The sequence below is a fragment of the Fringilla coelebs genome (genome assembly GCF_963513975.1).
Source record: "Fringilla coelebs genome assembly, chromosome: 1".
Lineage (NCBI taxonomy): Eukaryota > Metazoa > Chordata > Aves > Passeriformes > Fringillidae > Fringilla > Fringilla coelebs.
In genome coordinates, this window is record NC_140028.1 from 73,440,704 (window position 1) to 73,465,807 (window position 25,104).

The window sequence follows — 25,104 nt, forward strand, 5'->3', positions numbered from 1 at the left end:
TAGAAGCAACACTTTATAATTTTGTCACTGTTGCTGAGCCTAAGAATATCATAAGATGCAAAAGGCATGTTTCATTCTTTTCACATGTAGGTCTATAATTTCCAGAAACAGTAAATTACTTAAATACAGGAAGAACACAATAAGTAAATACTTCTAATTGTATGACACCCAGGTAAGCTGTGGACTTTTTTCCCTGAAATAATCCACATACATTCATGTTAAAGAGAATAAAATATGTCAGTTGAAGAACAAGAACTAAATTTCATCTAGGTCCTCAACTCTAAACATACAAGTCTCCAGTATTTCTATTTGGTATCCAAACATGAAGCCCCACTGACCCATGAGTGAGTTTCCTTGTTTGCCCAGGAACCACTTATACAGTATTTTGAAGAAGTATGTTGACATATCACGTTTTGGCTAACTCTGTGCAAAATATCAATACATTGGGAGTTTGAAGCACAAACACGTTGTTCTGTGTTTGAAGGCAGATTTTTGCAGAGCATCCCAGCATCTCTTTTATCAGATAAAATGATGCAGGAAGGAATTATGCCAACAAGGCTTCTATGTTTTTAAGTACAGAAAAGTAAAAAGTGGCTGGAATTATGTTGTATTATTTTTTAGACCAAAAAAAAATACAAAGAGCATTCCATAATATCAGCATAAAATCAAAATTTCTGTTTAAGATTTTCATTAGCTTGAGCCCAGAATAAACTTCCAGAGCTATACAGAATTTGAAGCATCAATTTGATATGTTGAAATAATGCTTTTACCAGGAATGCTGAAGAAGCATTAAAAGCACTATACTTGAGAGTGCCATTTGAATGCCACTGCTATAATTAATACAGTATGACCTTGTATAAACCTTATAAATTAGTTCATGAATATGCAAATTAGGAATAACTACACAGTGAAGAAAAAAGTGGGGTGCTTAAATATCTGACACAACTACACATTTAATTCTGTTGGTACTTTTCCCTTGAGTATCTTCTGAATAAAAATATTACAGCAGCAATCAGAGGACACTGATCTATTCCTACTAAAATCTCCCTTTCCCCCTGAGTCTTAACATTAGACTTTTATTTCAGCTACTTTTCTGAACAATTGCAGCATTCAGAAAGGAACAACCTCTTTAATATCTTGCAGAAATTCACCTTCAAAACTTTAGGCTTAACTGGGATGCAATTGTTGTGGCCTCTCAACTGGTTTGCGACTCTTTTCTAGGCTGGAAACTAGATTCTTGAAAAGGTGAAATACACATTTTCCTGCAGACTGACTTTTTTATTTCCTGTGCTTTTTCCCATTTTGGCTTGTGGGACCTGCTTGAAGCAACAGTCCCTCCCTTGAGGAGGCTGTCTGTGGAAATACACAATTCATTTGAGTTTTGTCATAACTTTCCATTCTGACAGGTTTCTTTCTGACAGAAAACGTGGGCTTTCCGTGGACAAAATTGCATGGTCAGAGCCTGACAAGAGCTCCCTGGTTCTAGAAAAGCATGGAAAGAACTGAGGTGGGTTGCTAAGTCCAAAATCTCTATATCCACTGCAACATCAACAGAGACGGACAAAACATGACTGCCCTGTTAACAGGAGGAGAATCACAAAATCAGCAACAACGGTCCTGCACCTACTCTAAGAAGCCAGCTGTATTTATACTCAACAGCAGATACTAAGAGCTTGCACCAGACAGTGAAGACAGAAAGGTATTATGGCTTCCATAATCAGCCTTTCTATATCTGAATGCATACAACACAAACACACCCACACCTATGCACATACATACATGTATCACTTTAGTCTCAAACATGTTTACACACACGTGTGTCTACATAGATGTATCTCTAGAAACCGAACAGATGACAAATAACACAATCTGAGTCATTTATTTGATGCTGTTCCCATGTCTTATTTTGTCAGTATGAAGCAGAATGTTCTCTTGAAAACAGAGTACAGAAGTTCCTAAGGACAGAAGGCAATAGACTTTGGATGTTTAGAAGAGAACTGGAGAAATAAGATAGTGAGACAAATGCATTGGATGTAAATCTCTGTGAGATATATCACTCAACCACAAACCAGTTGAAAACATTTGATATTCAGGTTTCACAGCTAACAAAAATTGTTTTCATAAGGCAATTAGTTCCTTCTAAAAGTTGATCTATCCAGAAAATACTACTGGGTCAGTTATTCGAGTCATGTTTTAAAAGCACTTTTCCCCTGTGCTCTTCTACTTTGAGAGCTTGTTACATATTTATCCAGTTGAAAAATAATTGAAAATAATAAGGTATTTTGTTAAAGGTTTTACAAGTAAGAAAGCATGCATTATGAAGCTTGGAAAGATATGGAGCTTTCTAAATAAATGCCTTCTTGAATGATACTCCCATACAATTTCTAATAGACTAATGGGGTAAAGGAACATATTTTACCTGGTCTTTGATTTTCACAGTTGCCCCTGTACTTTCAGTGTATGATTAAAGATTAAATATAACATGGAAGAAAGAAAAATAATTTAACAATTCTGTGTCTAAACCCAAATTAAAATTTTAAAACAGTGAAGTCTTAAAATTCTTTAAAGTCCTCAGATCGTATTCATTTAACTTAAATTCATTTTAAATGAATAGAAAAACAAGGTTCCAGATTGTACCTGGGGCAAAAATTTTTGAAAATTTTTTTGTCTGCAATTTTTTTCCAATGAATCTCTGGACAGGGGTTTATGGTTTTGTAATAAGTAACCTTGACATTTCTGGTTAAGACAACATTATTCAATGTCTCTCCTGTTGATTTTTAAATTTCAGACTGGGGAATTGCAAATCCCCTCCCATTAACAACTGGGATTAAAAATTCAATTTTCACCTGACTATCCATAATTTGTTTAAGTGAATCAGAAATTATAAATCAAAGATACAGTATTTCCCTAACAAAATTAAAAGAGTCACAGCTAAAATACAAAAGGTAAAAAAGAAGTCTAACTTTACCAGACTTAATGAGGTAAGGTACTAGTATCTCAGTGGGGAGGCAACTAAATTGGGTGATTATTCCAACATGCCATACTGAGGGGTCTGGCAATTTATGAAAGTTGAATATTTAGATTAAATTTGTAAGTGATAGCCATAATGCTGTATTTAGATCTTTGAATTATGTAAACAATTTCAAAGTGTTCCAGTTATCGATTTGTTTCAAAATTAATTTGTACGATATTGTATTAAAATACTTTCTTTTTTCAAATCAGAAAAGTATGCAAAGTGCAGTTTGTAAATAACATCTTTAAGGAAAAGAGAAAATAACAGGAGAAGAAGGTCTGATATTGCTGCTGCATTTTATGTGATTTCAGCTGCATAACTGAGTGACTCGAGTTACAGACATAGGAATGTGGTTAAGAAAGATAATGAGTAAGCATGAGTACTAAAAATTGTAGGTAATAACCAACTTTTTAATTGAAAAATCATAAGAAATTCTCATCAAGAAACTGAGAAAAAGATCAGCAGAAAGAATAATAATTCATATACTGCTGTGACAAAAACATAAAACAAAGATCCTACTCTTTCTGTATTGTCATTGTAGACTACTTACTAGCATTGTATATGGGATGAATTACATTACATCACCTCTCAGATATTATTTAAAATTTTCAGCAGTGACTACACCAGACAACCAAAGTCACAGTAGACTGAAAAAGCCCTCAAACCAAATCCTCCTGGCATATTTGTTAGCATTGAACCTATGTAATACAACCTGAAGTCTCTAAAATCTGTCAACATTAGATATTCAGAATTTGTCAAATATCCTGAACACCACTGCTTTTCCTCTGATACTGAGCACTGTCACTGGTAACCCTGATGGAAGTGAATTTTAACTGCATCCCCTCAAAATGAGCTCTAGCAAAACCAGAAAAAGAAAACAGCAGAGGACTACCAAACCAGAGTCTTAGAAGAAATTCTCCCATGGAAGATGACAATGGACTTTCCATTTAGCAGATAAGCACAGCACAACCTCAGCAAGCAACCACATTACATCTTCTTGATTTACCTCCCATGTCCACTGAGATATTGAAATGGAAATACAAGTTTTTTAACTAGATCCAAGTGGAAAGTGTGAAAACTGCTCATTTTATTGAGGGTGGTGGGTATTTCACCTGAACAGAGCAAGACTCCAACCGTCTTCACATAATTTTCTAATTTTTTCATTCTGACACCTGCGGTTTCCTCCAGTCTACAGTCCCAGTATATTACATGAATTCAAAAGAAAAAACCAGTTACCTCCTCAGGGGTGAGCTTGCACTTTTCTCTCTTGCACAATCTCAGATTTGACTTTTTGCATAGAGAGAGATATTTTCAACAGTGGGGAAAAGTAAGCAAGAGAAGTTACCACTGGTGTGAAGTAGAAGTAAAGTTTCAACCCTCTCCAAATGTTCTTGCTCTGCCAAAGAGCATCCACACAGACTCAGTGGGATGGAACTATCTAAAGAAGATGGATGGAGGCCAAAAAAATATCTGAAGCTACTAGAGAGGACAGAAAGATGCATTTGGGAAGTAGTGAGGGTTTGATTTCAGAAAGATATTAAAAAGCTGTACTGTGACTGAAGGGCTTAGAAGGAAGACCAAGCTGCTCAGGACAACAGTTTGAGCTGCTGCTACAGCTAGCTGAGAAGGATTCAGGAGTTATATAATATGCACAGTCTTTTGCAGGCAGATATGAGCTTATTTTGCACGAGCTGCCCAGAAGCCATTCTGCCATGAGAGCAGCCCAGCAAGCGCTCGGCAGTAAGCCTTGCTGCAAAGCAGTGTGTGTTCCATCGGCAACGTACCCTTCTCCCGTGGCCCAGTCCTCAGGCTGACCCAGGCTGCAGGCTACAGTAAGCTCACATCAGTTTGCAAATGGGCGTGCACACACACTCACAAGAAAAAAAAAAAAACAGAAAGAAGAAAGATTTCAAGACCAGTGTGCAATGAATCATCAACTAAGGTAGGAAAAACTGAAGTTTGCAGGATCAGGGATGAGCATTGGTCCCTGAGAAGCAGTTGAGAAAAATTAACAGGAAGATGGAGCCTATGGTGAGGGGAGAGCAACACCGGACATGCTCACTCCGAGAGGGACACTGTGAAGCCCCAAATTTGTACCAGAAGTTTCTTTCAGAGGCAGCTCTTTAACTGAGACACATTAAATACTGGAAATGTGAGACTTTTAATGCAGTAAAGGTCTTCAGGTAACGCCTTCTGTCACCTCCTAGTGATTATGGCAACTTTTTTTGGTAGTGATTTGAATTCAATGCAACACAATTATATCATAAACTCTTTTCATAATAAGTGAAAACAACTCAGGTACAAACACCTGGCTTCATTGGCATACCCCAAGATAGCTGGTATTCACATAATCACACCTGGCTTGAAGTCCAATACTGCAATACTGCATTTAATTCCATATTTGCAATATGAAAGTTATTATCTTCTACCTTTCATTCTCTTCTGATTGCATATAAACTGTCAATAATATTCATTGCTTTTTCCCTTACACTTTTCAAATATAACTTTGGAAAGGGAGACATTTCATTTGATGAAAGAGCACAAAGACAAAAAGGTGCTTGCTACAGATACATAAAAAATATTGCTATTTTACTTTGCCTCCTATCACTTTTCTTTTTTATTTAGCTCTTTAATGTATATCTGCTTTGGATGCAGCATACAACATAGATTGCCTTACTGACACTTACTATTCACTATGTCATTTTCTGTGATGTATGTAAAAATATTAACTAATCTATTTTCATATCTCTGGGACAGATTATTTTCTCCAATATACCTGGAGAAAAAAAAATCTACACTTATAAAGAACCTGCCTATTATCTTAAAACATTTCACAAAAATGATATGGATTGGAATTCAGAAATTGCTATGACTCTATCCTTTAGTAAGATTTTGTCAAAACTGAAACTCTTCTTACTCATTCTACTTATATTCTCACATCTACAGTGACTTTTAGGAATGGACAGATCAAATTGCACATATTTATATAAATGCACCTTTGCATTGTATATACAAGTTTGGCATAGAAACACAAACATAAATAGTTATCAGATTTGTTAAGGATTTATTTAAGTCTTTTGGTTGAAAAATGTTAAATTGATTGGTCTCTTATTGAAATTGTCATCTTCCCAGAGCATAAAAAATCTACTTATATATTTATTACAACTCCAGCAATGGCATCTGGAACCTTTAAGACACGTTACTTTTTGTGAACATCTAAATTATTTTTTGTACTGATTAAATTTGATGTAATAGTGAGAACATACCGACTTTATTTTAGCAAATGGGGAAACAAGACAAATCTACAAGAGAGAAAATATATGTAATATACAAGCTTGGATGAAAACAGCTAAGAAAAGAAAACCAGAAAACCTCCAACAGCCCTTCTAAAGATTGTTTTTTAATGACATGAAGCTTGTATTCTAATTAATTTCCAACTTTAGGTCTACATCACTGAAACTCATAATCTTTCTGGATGGACAAACCAATTATTTCGTTCATAGATGACTAAGAATGAGGAACAGCAATTCAAACAAAAGCAAGATGATTAAGGTGAAGCACAGGTTTTGAAGTACTCACCTTAGGCACCCAGTGGCATTGCGCAGCACCTGTGATGAATGGAGCTGTATTTTATGATCATCCTGGAGTGGAGAGTTTTCCCATCCAGAGTGAGGGATGATCACTGCATTGGTCAACACTGCAAGGGCATCCTGGATGATTGGCATTTTCAGTGCATCACAGGAGGAGAGATTCCAGAGAACTCCTACAAAAAGTAAAATGACTAATAATTAACACTTCTCCAAAACAAGTTTGAATGTTTTTTTGTTTAAAAAACCCAGTCTAAACCAATATATTTCACAGCGCTGGTGTGTTTAATTTAGCTGCTTCTGTCAAAAATAAAATAGACTACATTGTAGATGGGGCTGAATGACACCTGCAAACTTTTGCAGTTGGAATACAGCTTTAAATATGAAACATGTAGACACAGGAGCACTGGAAATTTCTCAGAGCACTGCCTAAAAACTGAGCAGCTGGTTATGACCTAGGCCTATGCAGGCTGTGAAGCACACATGGAATGAAGGAATATTACAAGGAACTTTTTAGGGCTTGGTCTTCAGATATCTTCCTTCAAAGTAAAATTAATAAAAACCAGTAGCAGAAAACAGGTTCTGATTTACACCAGAACTTTCACTGTTGATAGATGCACATGGAGAGAACAAAACCTCCACCCTGTGACCATCACTGAGATGGAAGTAACTGTCCAGGTTTGTTGGTACTACAAGCAAAAAGACTTCCTCCACAACCTGATACAGCAGTACTTTCAGCAGTAATATTATATTCAGTAAATATTCAGCTATGCAAAGTTAGAGAATACTGTAATTTTTATTGGAAACAGCAAACTTAACAGTGCAGCTAACAAGGAGATTTACTGGAGTTTAAAAAAATTAAAATCCCTTCCGCTGCAACTCGTAATGTGCCAAAGAAAAAGAAGAGAAATCAAGAGCCAAAATTTTCTAAGCACATCTGCAAAGATCAAAGTCACTGCAATTGTGCCACACAGAAGGCAGGCAAGAAATTGTTAGGAGCAGAAGACACCCTGCTTTCCATTCCCATATTTATGTATTTGTGTACTTGCTGGAAAAGCACATGTGACTTTAGTGCTGCGCCAAACGGCCAGGCAGCTCTTAGTGCTGGGGGAAGCTGGAGGACAATTCGCTGTTCTGAAGAACCAGTGGCCTTTATTATTACACCTGGGAGGGCTCAGCACCCTCCCAGGTGTAGCTGGAAGAGTAAGTCTGCCTCATCATGCCCCTCCCCTTGCCAACATGCATCCTCTTCTGTAGAATCCAATCCTACTCCTCCCTACTCTCCTTCCCAAAGGACAGTAGCCTGGCCTCATATCTGTCCTTGAGGGGCAGAATTGAGTTTTGATTTTACATCTATCAAAGTTTTCAACCAAAAGAGAAGAATTACTGCCATCATCATCATTGTACATAGGTTACAAATACACTACAAAAAATCCAAGTGAGTATTGTGGGAGGAAAATGCTGAAGGGAGGCCTTAGGAACACAGACTCAGATATTTATAAATACAAGCAGCAAGAACACTACTTGCTCAAGATTTTCCTTAGCATTCTGTGCTTTGAGCAGTGTAGTTAACAGGAATCAGCTTCCATTTTGGATTTCCCTTTAAAATTAATTACTTCTATAGGGAGATTGTTTCAGTTATACCATTACATGTTTAAATTATTTTACATGTAACTATCTGCAAAGGTAGTTACACAGTTTAATACAAAACTTTGATCAGTATCCTAGTAAAAGAAACCCTATTAACATGATCTGCATGAGGCAGACCAACTTCAGATACAGACAAAAACCCCCAGAAATAAGAAAAATGTTCATTTTAATAATATTCAGTTTTTCATTGAGAATTGCTACTTCAAAGGGAAAAGAGTATTTGTTTGAATTCTGTTCTGAATGTCTGTATGAAAAGGAATTCCATATTTAAAGGTATAAAGACCTTCATAGGGATATTTATACTTGCTTTTCTATGTGTTCTTGCTCTTGGAAAGCTTTAATGGCACATCTACTATTCTTGAAATACCTAGCATTTTGCTGGGTTTTTTCAGTAAAAACAACAGTACAGTTGCCTTTTTTTTTTTTTTTTTTTTTTTTTTTACATTTATCTAGACAGGTGCAAATGATGTGCATGGTATGAAAGCAGAGAATCAGAATGCAAATCTTTCCCCTCTAAGGTTCAATTTAGTTCTTATGCAAGACAATGTGCTGTAACTTTGTGAAGAAGTCCTATTTTAAAAGTGAAGCAGAAGAGAGTGTTTTGATGGCAAAAAACCAATACTTTGGGTTTCAAGAAGTAGTCATGAACTGGAAAAGAAGAAAATAATACCAGAGAAGCAAACATACGAGCCCCATCTTGCAAAATGCTTGAAAACATGTATGTCAAAACTATTTTCTATTCACTTCAGGGTCTTACTAATTTAAAATAAACTCACACAGACACTGTGGTATTCAGCCATAGTTGAGCCTAGAAATATTCTTTAAGCCATCTTTCTCTCTTATTTCTCTAACTGGAAAATTAAACCTTCAGAGTAAGAGGATGATGGGATCACCAGGCTAAAATGGCTATTACACCTTCTCCTAAAATGATTTTAAGTCAAGGCAGAAGTGAGAAAAATATAAGTCAAGGCAGAAGCATTGCCCAGTAAGCCTGATGCCTTCTTCCAAGTTTTTACTCCTCACAGTTTTAAAGAATGAGATAATCCTTTTCCACCCCAGAACAATGTGTTTTATCTAATTGTGATACTGAATACTACCAACCACATGAACCAAAAACTTTTTACTGACATGTTAAAATGTATTCTCACAAGCAGCGCAGTCTGCTACATGATGAGGTTGGCATTCTACACACCTCCTTGTAGCCTTCTTAATTAAGAATTAGCAATTTTGAAAGGGCACTGGCAATTCACTCCTCACTGTTTTTGCTGGGGATAACCTGGAGCTAGATTTATATGGGGTTGAAGAAGATGATCCAGTGCCTTGACTTTTCATGGGAGAATGACAATGAAATAAATCCTTTACCTGATATACCTTCCATTACAGAGCCACCTTTTTACCACCTGATTCTGAACATTATTTTCCAAGCATGTATTCATGCCATGCCCTTTAGGGCTACTGTAAGAAGCTTTCAGAATACTCTGAAAGCCCTGCTTGAACTGGGCTTCTGAGCACAAGAAGCAAGTCTGCAATAGCCTCAGAGTGCCTTGAGTGACTCCTGGAGAATTTGCATTGTCATCAGCTGCTCACAGGAAGGTAAAGGATTGGACCCACCAGTGGCTGATGCCAAAAAGTGGGATCCACACAACAACCCAACAGTCCAACTGAATTGTTTACCATCCGCAGATTGACTCTTGTGAGAGGTATGAAATAAGGAATTAATCAGTGTTGAGCATCTCTTAATCACTTTCATTCATATCTTATCTCCTTCTTGCTTTTAAAGTTGTGAGGCATTCAGATTAAGCATGCTGTCTCCCCATTTTCAGATCACTTCTTGGTTATATTGGAAGACTTGTAGAAAGACAAAAAGAGCTACACCAGACTGAACAAGTCTTTTTGTAGGTTGAGGTTTTTCACCCTTACATATAAAAAATGGAAATACAGTGAAAAAATATCTTGCAATCACATTTTAAGTTTAAAACTGAGTAAAAACTGGTATTGAAAATATTCAGTAGATTCCAGTTAAAAGATGAATTTTGGGTCTGAGTATTAGTCTAGCAGATATCAGATGAAGGATTCCTACAGAAGTCTACAGGAATGCTTACTCTGGAGATCTTACTGCATCAAGTTGCATCTTCTGGAGCAGTTTCTCAGAGGCCATGAAACTGCTATGGTCAATGGGTTGCTCAATTTATTGGAGCAGTCAGAGTGAAAAACCCCATAATCTCTGAATCAGGCTGGAGCTCAAACTCATGGTGATTAAACACTTCAATGCATTTTTGTGCTGGTGTTTTAGTTAGAACTGGTATATGTATATCTCAAGATATACATATAACTCAAGACCTGATAAGCCACACACTGTCCTTATTCCATTCAAAGTTAAGAACATAGAGATCACATACATCTATGCAAAAAAATACCATCATAGCAAGAGAACACATGCAAAACCAGGGAAGTCTAAACAACTAGTTAGCTCATGATTTAATGCAACCTCAAATTATGATATATATATATAAAACAAACCTCTCAGAACAACTTAGACTACAACTATAAATGGAAACCAAGAAACTGGAAAAGTCATCTTTTCAAAAAAGCATTGCCCCTGTCACTATGTTTTTTAAAATAAATTAGATGGTAAAAAGATTGCAAATAAACAAATACTGTTTGGAGAAACAAGACTTTGATTCTTCTCAATATGGATGTTTAAGTCAACTTTCATATTCTCTGTAAAAATAAAAATCGAAAAGTATTCTAATACATCCAGGTTCTTCTTTTCCAAAATTTTTCCATGATAATTTAATAGTTTGGTCATGGAGTGATGCAGAAACCCATTTGATAGTGCTGAGAGACTGCATCCCACAAATAGAGACCAAAGCATTGGCAGGCATTTTTGTTTATATGCTGAAGGCACAGAAATCCTACAGGGAGTTTCCCTCATGAACATGACAATTAAGATTGAAATCTGAGTGCTAAATACCCTGCACAGAAGCCAAACACAAGGGATCTTTTGCTGGAATCTTTAGGAAAAACAACTTCTAGCCCAAGCTCCCAAGTGCTAGAAAAGTCATTTGCTGGCTGCTGCTTGGAGCCCCCGCTGTAATTGCAAGGCTGCTCTGCAGAGCTGGATCTGCTCCCTGGCAGCAGATGTGGGCTCCTGATAGATCACAGCAGTTCTGCTGCAGAGATGCTGAATATCAACCACAACATTTCTTAATACAAAGTGCAGTAAGACTTCACAACCAGCTCAACCGTGAGAAACTGGCTCAGTAACAGACTTTCTGTAGGAAAGAAAAAGTGGCTGCTTTGAAAAGTTCTGGCACCTGAACAACACACAGCTCAGAAGGAATCTCCTTAAAAGCACACTCTGAAAGTGAGTTAAAAATTGGCATAACAGATGAGGACCTTTCACCAATTTTCCTGAAATATTTATCTGGTTTGTGAATGAGTACCTACGCATACCTTGCTGTAATTCCCTGGTTGACATGCACAGAGGTGGTTTGCTGTCTGTGTATAAACTGACATAGAAAAAGTCCACACTGAGAAATACTGAGTTTCAGTAAAAGCCAGAGCAGGAAGGAGCTTATGGAACACTAAGCAAAGTTGCAGCAATCATTTTTTTGCCTTTGCACCCACTCATAGCCTTACAAGCCATCCACTCTCCTCTTCCACAGAGGAGAAGGATTATTATAGTGTGGGGTTTTTTTTTTTTTTTTTTTATTATAAAAAATACAGCTGATCTTGATGACATAAAAATTCAAGACTACATAGAGTATAAAAAGTATAAATAATTCCTCTGAAAAACTAGCCGTTTTTTACCTCGATTGCTGCTCTTTTCATCTGAAAATTACACCTTGGATTTTATTAAAACAAAAAGGAGGGGCCAATTTTAGTACTGATTAAGATCAAGTTCCACCCAAATGTTATTGCAGTATTGTATTTCTCTAATGGGACTGAATTTTGACCTAAGGTTGCTTCTCTTTTTTTGCTGTACACTGAAAATTAACACATAACTGTGGAAGGGAAGAGGTGTCAGCCAAGAATGTTAGAGTTATTAGCCTTCATGTTAAACAGCAGAGGAAATACTACAAGGTTACTGCGGAAAGATCAGTGATTCCTGCTTAACTTCCTTTCCTGGCTGATGAAATTCAATGAGTCCTGCTAAATACTGAAGCCAAACCAAAACCAGATCATTCTAAGTGACAGAAACACAGAAAAAATATATCAACTGCTTTCAAAAAAAGTTTTATCCTAACACATGACTAATGGCAATGCCATTCCAAATTAAGTGCTGCATTAGAAAACATGGGAATCTAACAAGGATGGATATATATGAATGGCAGGATGTTTTTCAGTGCTTACACCTGTATTAGCACCAAAAATCAAAACACCTGTTTGATAACAGACCCTAATACAGGGAATAAAATATTATAACCAAAGCTGAACATTAAGTTACAGCTCTAAATACAAAACTTCTTCCTAAAAAGAACCAGTTAGAAAATTAGTCCTGTCTACAAAATTGCATCTACGTGCAAAATGAAAGGCTTGGTTTATAGTTGCTGAAAAGGAAAAAAGAAGGAAATATTTACCGACCAAATTGTTGCCTAAGAAAAAGAGAGCGCTATAAATAACATTAAATGTAAATAACATTTGGGAGGGAAGAAGGGAAGTTGGCCTTTGAACTCAAAAACAACAAGTAAAATTTTAAAAAATAAATAAAAATAATTAAATTACTGGGCATAGCGAAAACAGTAATTTTACCACAAAATGAACATGTTTCACCATAACCTCAAACTTTCATTTTGTAAATGAAAAGTGAAATATTCCAATCTTTTTCTAAACAAAAAACATTTTCAAAATATAATTTAAGTACTTGGTGTGGCAAATCTCAAACATTTCAAACTACAAAGCAGTTTTAAACTGCAAGCATTTTAATACTCCATCATTCAGGCAGGCCCATCAAAACTGCATGTCCAGCTGACTTTTTCCAAAGAATTACTACTTGCTGAAAAAGTTCAATGCAGCTCTTATGTCAAGCCATATGCTGCAACAGATGTCCTACATTTATCCTGTTTGATACTTCCTCTTAAACTTAAAATTTGACTGAAGTAAAAAAAGAAAAAAAGAAAATTATTTATGTAGTGTATTAACAAGCAAATTATGAAATCAGTTTCACTGCTCCATGAATTGAAACATGGGCAAAACTTGAATGAATTTTCTATAGAAGATGCACCTCACTGTACAAGAGAGAAACAGTTACTTCCCACTTAGAGAGAAAAGGAGAGTAACAAGGGACCACCTTGGGTTTCGTGTTGGTACTGAGGGTGGTAAATGCCGCACAAATGAGTGTGAATTTGCCTGGGAAATAGGGAGAGGGAAGCAGGCTGTGATGAGAAAATGGATTAAACCACCCCCCAAGCAGATCCCTGAGAGAGAGGAGAGGGACTCCCCTACCAGAAGCATTGCACTGCTCCCAGCAGAGACTTCAGCACCAATGACTTGTTCTGCTCTGCCACATTCACCTCCAGGGAAACGGGCACTGCAAGCCTGGGGAAGGTCTTGTATTGCTGTGTAACACTGCATTCCCTTCTACCTCTAAAAATCCCTTGGATTTAACACCTTACACAAGAAATCAGTACCCCAGCCTGTTGCTAAGATAGCAGGGTGTAAGATTTGAGAAAGTATCTATTTTAACACATCTCCTGATTTAACTGGGAGCAGCAGGGGGTGAAGAAGTTAATCCGATGATTCAGAAAAAGTTGAGAATAACTCTTCATGAAGACAACAGATTTTATCAGTGGGTTTTCCCATTTTCAGAGCCAAAATAGTGACAGCATATCGAGAAAGGGGGCAAAGATTGTTTTATAATTAGACAGTAAAATTGTAATAGATATGGAATAAAATGATCCAGTTGAACTGTCAACATTGTTTGCCTAAGTGTTATTTGATAAGACAGCATCATTTCTGAAGAAAAATTACACAATTTATTAAATTACTTTTAGATTTGCTGGTACATATGAACTATAAATAGGATGTGTTTTGAATGACTCTGGAATTTCTTGAAGATGTCACAGCCTATAAGCTGGAAATCAGTTTCCCAACATCATATGAGTGTAAGCTGTAGAACCTTTTACTTTCCTGTTTTGCAAGGAAAATGACTACAGAGATTTGGTATTTTGGTGAGCGGTTCCACATTGGGTTCATATGAAAACTTCATAAAACGCCAATTAATTCCTGGTCTGAATTTGTGTGAAAATCACTTCCACATTTCCGGAATTGATGGCAGTATTTTCTGTAGGTGATGTTAAAATCTAGATTTAAACTCAGCCACACTGTAGAATCGTACTGTAAAGTACAACACACAGCTGTGCCTGGCTGTAGCACATCCACTGACTATGAAATGTCAGGCTATTAGTCTGGAGAAGTACAAATAGTACAAAAACCAAAATTTAAGTATTTAATGAAAATTATGATGATGCAATAGTGAGTTTTGGAGACTGTCTGTAAAATCTTAAAGTAACTGATGACTGGTGTGGAAAAAGAGTTGCCATATAGCCCACTCACCCTGCCATAGGGTTTGTACTACCTTGGTGGCGTTGTTTGAAGTTTTGTTGGGGCACTTGAACCTTCAGTAAGATTAACTTGAGCAGCTGCTTCTGCAGACCACATGCCTTCATTTATTTTGCTTTTGCTTAGCTTTGATAATGGTCTGGATTAAGCCAAATTTTACCAAGGTAGCATTAACAAGTGGTCTTTCTGAGTTAAACAAACCCTTGGTTTCCTTTTGTCCCACCAAAAGATTTTAGATGTAAGAGTATAAAATAAAATGACAAACTAGCCTGTGCAAAGTTTTGGCTGTGAGATGAAACACATTGTTTTAAAGGCAAGCTGAGACTTGCAGGGTATTTGATAGAGTTTGGCTTTTTAAAAAAATTCTCAGTGGTTCACAGAACTCCGTGTGGAGGTTGAAGTGAAGATGTTTGCTTTAAAGTATCTCAAGCAAAAGGAGGGAGTCAAATTACTATGTAACCTCTGAGAACTGAAAAGACCCTTAAACTTGAAAGAAATACTGAAGAAACTACAATATGCATTCCTTATTCAGCCACTGGCTTCGATCCAGAGAAAATAGATAGGAATTTTCATTACACAAATAGTCTTGTTAATGTTGAAAACAACTTTTATTTAAAACACCTAATTAGAAGTAAATTACTTCATAAGCTTTAATCAACTTTTAAAATTGATTGTGGTAGGATATTGTACTTGCAATTACATCCATTTAACGAAGGAGTAGGAAAGGTTTATTAGAGCTAATGCCCTTTATATCTCCATTTTCAATAAAAATCATTTAAAACATACAAGCAAAATTTAGTGCCCAGGCAAGCAGATTTGTAATTTGTTAATCTTATCCTAAATCTGTTGGTGGAAAAATAATTCAAGTCTGTAAGGCACCTGCCTCTGTGCTTGGCAGAGTTCCTCAAAACACTTGTATGAAGTTACTAAAGAGAATTCGCTTATGTTCAGGGCAGACACTAAGTAAGAAATGAATGAACATATTTTCCTGCCAAAATCAAAATCATCACTTCTGAAAGCAGTGTTCTGTGCTAGCACTTATCTAACTCCACGCTTAACCTTTCTAATTTCTTTGACTTGACAGGACACAGATACTGCAGGTGGAGGAGCTGCATCTTAAGAGGCACTTATGTACTTTCTGCATTTATCCCACATCTCCATTTTGTTTTGCTACATAGAGTTATGGGCCCCAAAGGATTTTTGGCAGTCCTGTTCTCTTAGCTAAACATATATTGGACCAGAGCTATGCTAACCTTGTAGCAACAGTCTTAGAGCATGATTGCATCATGACAATTTAAACACACATGTATGGCTGTCTGTGTCATCTGTTTGAAAAGCTTGTGATAGGCAGGATATGTATCTGAACCTAAAACATGTATCTTTATAATCTGTTTTTCAGTTTGTGCAATGCTGAAATCATCTCTTTGGTTACAAGAGCAAGCCACTGTGTACATTTATCTTCCTACTTATCTTTTTACGTTACATATCAAAACCTGCTAATTAATTAGGCCTTTCTCTGGTCAGGCTTCCTTATACTTGCATTGCTCCATTACAAAACTTGAATACAGTTAAGAAATGGGATAGTTCATATAAGCAATATTGGAGCAACACCTAATATAAACCTGCAAAGGAAAAGGGATATAATAGAGATTTAAGGAATTACATCAAAGTGAAATACTGTAAGAATACAGAACTCATAGAAGAGTTTGGTTCTTTTTTACTTAGGGCTGTGGAAAAGTCATCTCAGAATGGGATAAAAGAGCCTTTATTCATTTTCAAATCAAATTTCCAGAGAGCAATAAGGTTACAAACAGGTGCCACCTCCAAATGAATGTTTGTATCACAATAAAATTTCACATCTGTGTTTACACACTCCAGTAACTTAGGTACGTCAAGGGCACATTTGCAGAAAACTATTACATTACTAAATTAAACTGCTTCAAGATCCTAAACAGTCAACCCTTTGCCATAATATTGTTAAATAATATTTACTCTAAAAAAAAAAAAAAAAAAAAAAAAAAAAAAAAAAAAATCACAACTGTAATACCTTACAAAGTCCAATTAGAAAATAACATTACAGATAGAAAAGAATTGCAGACATGTGATTTTGACTGTGGGAGACCGACCCCAAGAGAAGAACTGCCATTGTACTAGAAAGTTAGAAATTCTAAATATATGGCCAGAATTACTTTTAAAAAATGAAACCTAATTAAATCTTCCACTGAAGTGAGCTAAAAGGTCCATTTAAACAGAATACTCCCTTAACCGTGCTTTCCATATCACTGCAGGCTCACTAGCTTACAACTACACAGACCAGCAAAGGCAGACACAGGGCTCAAAGGGGCCTTCTGGAGTGACTTGACCAATCTGCCAAAAAGAGCTTTTACCTGCACTACTTAACTCAGACCAGACAGATCTAAGGTGAACAACATGTAAGTGCTTTCAGTGACACTGAGACTTTATCCATAAGGTTATAAACCCCTCCTTATAAATATACAGCAGCTACTAAAACTGAAACAGGACTGTGCAATAATATACCATAACATGGGGTGAAAACAGGGGACCAACCAGGCCAAAACACAAACTGGCCACAGCTGAAATTAAAGACAGCACTAATGAATACTGGAACCCAAAGTCTGGGAAATAAATGAAATTTTTCCCTGTCCAGCCTGACTGTGGGCTAGGGACACTTGAAGAACTAGTGCTCCTTAGAAAGAAACAATTTGTACACAGTTATCTTGTAGTGTTTTGCAGGAATGGAATATATGCCATTTAATTCAGTGAATAAAAATGTGAATGAAGTACATGGAGTCAGTATCTACCTATCTACATTTAGTATATATCTACAGTGCTAGTTTCTGCTTTATAATTTTTTATGTGCTTATTTTTATAATTTATATATTTTCAGTAGACAATAGTTAAATCTCTGACATTTATTGTCAACCAAAATAAGCAGGAGACTGGCTGCTAGCACAGTTTCTCCTGACATTATTTATAGCTGCAGCTCTTTATCATCATGTACTTTCTAAAAGTAGATTATCCACTTTTACCTTTCAATCAGAAATGGTATTTACAGATTTTAAACAGGTGATGCAGTCATACAAGGGCCCTTTTAAGAGGAGTTTCTTAAATCTAGTTACCTCATTGTTCATAGGCAGAAACTGTCATTCTAGCTCTGAAGGATCTTGTTTGTCAAAACTGAGAAGAATAACAGCTTAAACCATTTTATCTTAGACAGGTACCCAGTCAACCAATCAAGCAGATGGAAGAAGGAGCAAGCATAAGTTGAATCACAGGATCATAGAACAGCCTGAGTTGGAAAGGATCTAGCAACAGCTGCTTGACCTCACCTTCTGCTCAAGGCATCCATGGGATTCCTCTGCTATCCTTGCTAAAATGTCAGATTTTTCCATGTATTTTTTTCCCTGACAGTAAAACAAATAGAAAAAATTATAAAATAGAATTTTGTAGAAGGGTTCATAATTAATTGCTAAAGGCAAGAGAATCAGAAATCAGTTACTCATTGTCATTATTATCAAGTGAAAACATTTCTTTCTACCATCTGCAGGATCTGTGCTAATTTTGTACTGTGTTCCTCTCTATTTATATTTATTAGAAAAGTGTTAACATTTAATTATTTTAAAATAGAAGGCTTTTATTTTTTCCCATTAACAGGTGCTACTGTGGAAACTGGCAGCACAGTGCTGGGGTAAAAAGATGGCTAGATTAAGTGTGGTGCATTCAGCTTACACCTATTTCTTTACATTTACCCTTACATCGTGATTCAGGTTCTCCTTGAGTCTTAGGAAACTACCAGAGGCTGTAGGCCCTGCCTATTCCTATCAGAGTATTCACTTTTGCACAAATGTATATATTCATGTGTATACCTAATTTTATCCATGTTCTTCTAGTAAAAACCTGTAACTCTGGAAGTGTTTCTGTATGAATAATCTTTCCATATCTTAGGAAATATTTCCTGGGCATTAACACCATTTATTTCATAGCAGCCAGGCAGCACACTTCCCTCTGAGCTTCTTCATGGGACCCTGCACTGAAACCATCTCCTTGACATAAGCCAGCCTTGAAGCTCTAATACTTTGCTATAAGGTTAAATTCATGCAATCCAAAAATTTGAGCATGGTGAAGTTTTCCAGTACTAGCCCATGACCTCTGCTGCTGAGGAGGAGAAAGACAAGATAAAAGAAAAAGTAAAAAAAAACCTCTGTTTTGGAGAGATTGTGGCAGAAACATATCTCTGGAAAAGAGGACAAGCCACCAATGGTGTCGAAGGCAATCCTGACAATCAAGGAGCTATGTGTGAGAAAGCTGGTCTGCAGGTTTAAATACCCTTCCAAAACCAGGCCTGAGATTGCCAGAAATTGAAGTTATAATCTACTTAGAGAAGAGCAACAAGAAGAGAGAGAATGTGCATGTTTGAGGAAGAAACTAATATCAGAACTTTCGCTCTGCTGGGCAAGTGCTTCATGGGACTTGGGGCAGGCAATGAATGCTTCACTACTGCCAGACAAATTGAGCTGCTAAAAAATCTCTCCAGGCCATATTTCTTCCCTTGCAGCTGGGTGCCTACTCAGACTGATTCACACCTTCATCTTGCCAGATTTCTGGACAGGTCATTTACACTTGATAGGCTCAGTTTCCCATCTGTAAGACCGAGATAATGACACTTCCCCACCGAAGAGAAGTGCTCTGCAGACAAATGTGGACGACTATTTAGGGGCAGCCATGTCAGAGCCTGTATGAATACCTAAGGCATGACCTTTGTGTCCTCTCTAAAAGTAACAAACAAGAGCAGCCTTTATATAAACAGGATGCACAATGAACATGAGATGGAAAGGCTCAAGGTATTATGTTTACTCCCAAAACAGACATTTGTTACTATTTTCTCTGCATCTCCTCCAGGTTGTGGAGCCTCAACTGAAATAATTATCTTCCTGCCACCTCAGCTCAGGAAGGCTGATGGAAAGCATGAGGAACTTTTTATTTTTCCTTACGCCTGCCACCAAGTCAAATCTTTTCATTACCAAGGGAGCTGCTGCAGGAGCTACCTTTCATTCCCCAGAAAGGACAGAAAGAAGGAATTCAGCTGTCACACTACGAAACTTTACCAAAATAAAAAGGAAGGGAGAACTGATTCAGATGCACGACTTTTGCCTGTTTCCTAAGAGATGCAAGATGAGAGCTGCAGCAATGAGCCTTGCTTTGGAAGGAAGCTTTGCAGAACACTACCACAAACGCGTCTGCATTTTGAAAGCAAGGGCCAGTGATCTGCATTCTGAAAGGCACAAAACATCTGCCTTTCAGAAAACATGGTACTGTGTGCCAGGGCAAGCAGCGGCCTTCTGGGATGTACTGGCTATTAAAAGCGAACAAAAAACTCCAATACAAAAACAGGCTCAGGAATAAAATCTTGAAATACCACTGACTTTTATTCCATTCCTCAGGGTCACTATCTTGGTCTTCTCCCCTTTCACACAAGTCTAGCACTCCTGATGCTCACCATCCCTGAGAGCTGCATCTACCTGCACAAAGGCAGGCTACTGCTCACCGCTGGTGGTCAGTACCTACTCCCCTTGGTAATAACACTTTGAGGGCATACTGGAAAAGAAACATCCTTTTTTTCAGTGGGAATTTAGGAATATTTAACAGCATACTGTGCAATGGAACCAACGTAAACTGTAGCCCAGTATATATTTTTTAAATGACCTAATGACATTGTGTGTTCCATCTACAGAAGGCATGGGAAGTGCCGTGGTGACTACTGAGGTGTATTAGCAATTTGCCACTTACTACTAAGAATAAATAGGCAGAATGTTCCCTGGAGCCAGGAGGTACTGACAACATAACCAAGAGACAAACAAGAATGCTGAATATGAAGCAGTGGTTACACTTTATTAGATCTGTCAGTAATTCTGTCACTCTACAGGATTCAAGCTCATGTAACCTGTATCTCTGCCCCATTAATCCTGACTAACAAGTAGGAGGTGATAACTGTTGTAACTAAGAAACAAAATTAAATATAAAAAAAATCTACATTTAATAAACAGCATGCAGTTATTCAAACACCCTCAAGGAAGAAACCTGGATCCAACCAAGGGATGATAATCTTATCAACCGTATCTAAATGAGGCCTGATGTACAAGGGCAAGTAATTTCTGCACAAACATAGATGATAACATGTACTCTGATGATTCGTGACAGAAATGACAAATTTTCTTACATATTTTAGTAGGAAAGTCATAATGAAAATACAACTGAAAACTGGAAACGGGATAATGAAAATATTTTTGATTTATAGTGCTAAAAAATCACGAAATAGAATGAAATCACAAAGTGAAAAATAAAAAAACTCCTCTATCTAACTTCTGTTTTACATATTAAATGCACTAGCTTAAGGGCAAGGTGAAAAAATAATCCAAACATTTCATATCAGTCCTGTTTGACAGCATTCCTGTATTCCTGAACACCCCTCCCCTATCCCTTGAATTTCAGAAAGGAAAAAATTCACACAATCTTAAAAAGACAAGATCCTCTTACATCAAGAAAGGAAATAAACTACCACTACCTGCATGCTCTGTGTGCAACACATCACATAGCATGCTATCAAATTTCAGACAAAAGGCTTCAGAAGATGACGTCCACCTCTCCAGCACAGTTTTCCACTTCCCTGTAAGAATCCCAAGAAAGGCAGAAAACCCCTGAAAAAATCCTCCCTCTCACAACATCACTACATAGGATATAAAAGCAATGAGTAACAGTTTCTAAGTAAATTCAGTAAAATATGTCTCTTGCCTGGCCAGCCCTACACCAGACAGGAGGGAGAGCAGAGGATTCCAAACCAATCTATCCATGTGTGGAGCACATCTCCCACAAGAGCACTCACGGCTAAGCAAGAACAAAGTGAACCAGCAATGACAGGCATAAACCATACCTACATCTGTAAACTGCATGATATTGAAAGCCATTCATACAGTACATAAATCCAAAGGGCTTGAAAGCTTTTTGTTATGGCAAACAAGATGGCCATGAAATGGTTACTGATGGAGCAAGTGGCATGAGAACTGTGCTTGCAAGAATGACAGAGAGTTTGAACAAAAAAATATCGAAAAATTCAAACCTGTGACCAGTTCTCTGATTTCCAAATCTGTAGTCTTGCGGAGTAACCGTACTAATGCTGGGATACCACCACAGTTTTTCAGAGCTATTTTGTTGTCATCATTTGCCTTCCCATACACCAAGTTTCTCAAAGCTCCACAGGCACTACGGTGGACTTCTGTCATCCGATGGTCCAATAGGTCCACCAGTAATTGTATTCCACCTTGTCTTCTTATCTGAAACAGGCCAAAGTGATAATCATACAGTTAGGCAATGAACACCAGTATGAATAAATGTGTCCAATGTAATGAAGCTGTGTTTTATGCAGGCTGCAGGCCAGCGAAGGTGCGCTGGTAACACCACAGAGCTGCTACATTTCACCGCCTTGATTCCTAGTATTATTCTTTCAGTGGCAACATAACTATACACTGACAAACCAGCGCTTCTGTAAAAGCAGCCAAAATTAGTCAAGTGTTGCCTCATCAAGGTTTCTCGCGGTTCATCACGGTTTGCCCTGGCAAGAGTTTCTTCTGTGCTGGAGAAACGTCATCTCCTTCAGAGCATAACACATCACAAGCTAGAGAAAAAACCACAAGGCTACAGCAAACAAAAAAAAGCACTTAACATCATAAAGTTTTTAGGCGTCCTGCCTTTACATTTTATTACTGGGAATGGGAACAAATACTGTAGTCTCAGTAAGGACATTATATCAACTAAATTGGGATGAGCAACGATGAAAGGAAAAATCACCGGAAACATAAGGATATGAAATAAATCGTGGTAAGCTTGTTTTAATAATACTGAGGGAGACCCTTAAGTGATGCAGGAACAGAAGTCTTATGTGTACCCAAGGTGCCTACAAAATAAATTTCTAATGTGACACCTCATATAAAAATAATTTAAAAAAAATCATATCTAAAAAATGTTTGAGACAAATGATCAAGAAGGTCAGGAATACTAAGTACAATTTATTATGAGACCATTTCAAACAAATAATTCTTTATTGTTCTGTGGTACTATTTGTTCCTCAAAGAGTAAGCATTCTTGGATCTAATTTTAAGAAACCCCACAGGTTCATAACTAACATCTGAAGAGTACAATGCTTTAGAGCTTCAAGCAAATTACACAGACAACTCTGAAAAGGTCAAGAAGTTCCCCCATACGTGTAGTTGGCTAAGGCCCAAAACAAGACAGGCATTTCAGCTGGCCATTTTACATTTAGGACAACAAAAAATAATTTGAAATATTTGTGAAGCAGTTTTTGCATGGCCATGTGCTCTTGGGGCTCTGCAGAGGGAAGTTCTAGAAGAAGGAAACACTTAAAGTACAATGAAATCTATTAGGAATTCAAGCTTCATTTACTACTAACTTCAGATCTTTATGTAGAACCAATTTATAGCATTTCGTAGATCTAACACAAGCTTAAGCAAGGTGAAGTGCTGGGTCCTGTGTTACTGTCACAACAAGCCCATGCAATGCTACAGGCTTGGGGAAGAGTGGCTGGAAAGCTGGCTATTGGAAAAGCAACTGTCTACAGCAAGCTGAATATGAGCCAGCAGTGCCCAGGCAGCCAAAAAGGCCAATGGCATCCTGGCCTGTATCAGCAATAGGGTGGCCAGCAGGAGCAGGGTAGTGATCTTCCCCCTCTGCTTGGCATTGCTGAGTACTCAAACCCTGTGCTCAGTTCTGAGGCACTCACTACAAGAAGGACATTGAGGTGCTGGAGCAAGTCCAGAGAAGGGCAATAGACTGGGGAAGGGTCTGGAGCACAAGTCCTGAGAGGAGCAGCTGCAGGGGTTCAGCCTGAAGGAAAGGAGGGTTAGGGGTGACCTTATCATTCCCTACAACTGGCTAAAAGAAGTCTGTAGCCTGGTGGGAGTTGCTCTCTTCTCCCAAGTAACAAGTGGCAGGACAAGAGGAAATGGCCTCATGTTTTGTCAGGGGAGGTTTAGGTTGGATATTATGAAAAAATTCTTCACCGAAAAGGTTTTTAAGCAATGGATTGGGCTGCCCAGGGAATTGGTGGAGTCACCATCCCTGAAGATATTTAAAAGGTGTGCAGATGTGGCACTTACTGGTGGAATTGGCTGCGCTGAGTTAATGATTGGACTAGATGATCTTGATTGTTTCCAACCTAAATAATTATGTGAACTGATTCACCTCAAAAAAGACTGAAAAGTGATTCAGGCTTTAGGGTTCCAAAATTGAGCTATATGAAATTTACTGCTAAACCAGTTCTCCCTTTCTTCTTCAAGTTTATCTGGCATATTCTTATTTTTTTTGTAACAACAAAACCAAAAAATAGCTTGTGAACAGCTGTGTTATCAAAAAGCATATACACCATGATGTTACAGTGTTAAATTAAGATGTTTTAATGTCTATACAGTTACCACACAGCTTAGGTCTAAATGCCAAAGTGATAGAGTTTAAAGATAAAATAGGATATTTTTCCTTAAATAGGCATTATATTAGTACCAGTGTGCGACTTCCTGAACAATATGCAGGTCACCTCAAAGACTACAGCAGCTGGCACTACAGGATGCATGAAGAGATATGAATGGACATTGGTAAAATATATCAATTTCAGGCAGAAAAGTTCACCAATTTTTTGCTGCTTAGAGAAACCACGACCTCTTACAGTTTAGAAATGAGAAGCGCAGGTCAAAGACAAAAGGTGCTGCAAAACATATCGCTAGTCAAATATTTTCCATGTGAACAGGATGACTTGCAATTAAATAATTAGCTCATTTCTGAGCCAGAAAAAAAATTATCAAGTTAATCTGGGAGAGGTGGGGGGTGAATCTTGCTTGTTTTGTTTACTTGAGTTTACAATCCATTACCATTTAACCTTCATAAAAAATACATTTGCTTCCCCTACTAACCAGATTTTAAAAACTAAGCAAGCTACATGAAGAGCCACCTACATGACAAAACAGATGACATTTACTAAAAAGACTAGGAACAAAAATTTATGCATCAGTTCTACAAAAGGTGAATCAACCACAGAGCTTCACACTTCAACCTTGGAAAAGAAACAAGATCTGATGGAAGAAAGAATACAGTTAAAAAATATATGAGTTGCCTGGTGTGATGAGTAATATCAGGAACGACAGAATGAAAACATGCCTGCTGATCTTTGCGAATTATATTTTTAAACCACAATATGCTGAATGAATA

At 37.3% G+C, this 25,104-nt stretch overlaps 1 protein-coding gene across 2 annotated transcripts in view; it reads right to left on the minus strand.

Annotated features, from left to right (window-relative positions):
- The window catches only part of CTNND2 (catenin delta 2), a gene marked incomplete at both ends in the record, with an annotated part of 515,683 nt that overhangs the window by 115,547 nt on the left and 375,032 nt on the right, over positions 1-25,104 (minus strand). For both annotated transcript variants that reach the window (XM_084219011.1, XM_084219012.1), the window contains 2 exons: positions 6,593-6,776; positions 21,950-22,163. In XM_084219011.1, the coding sequence (XP_084075137.1) occupies positions 6,593-6,776; positions 21,950-22,163 (398 nt within the window). The remainder of the gene's footprint in view (positions 1-6,592; positions 6,777-21,949; positions 22,164-25,104) is intronic.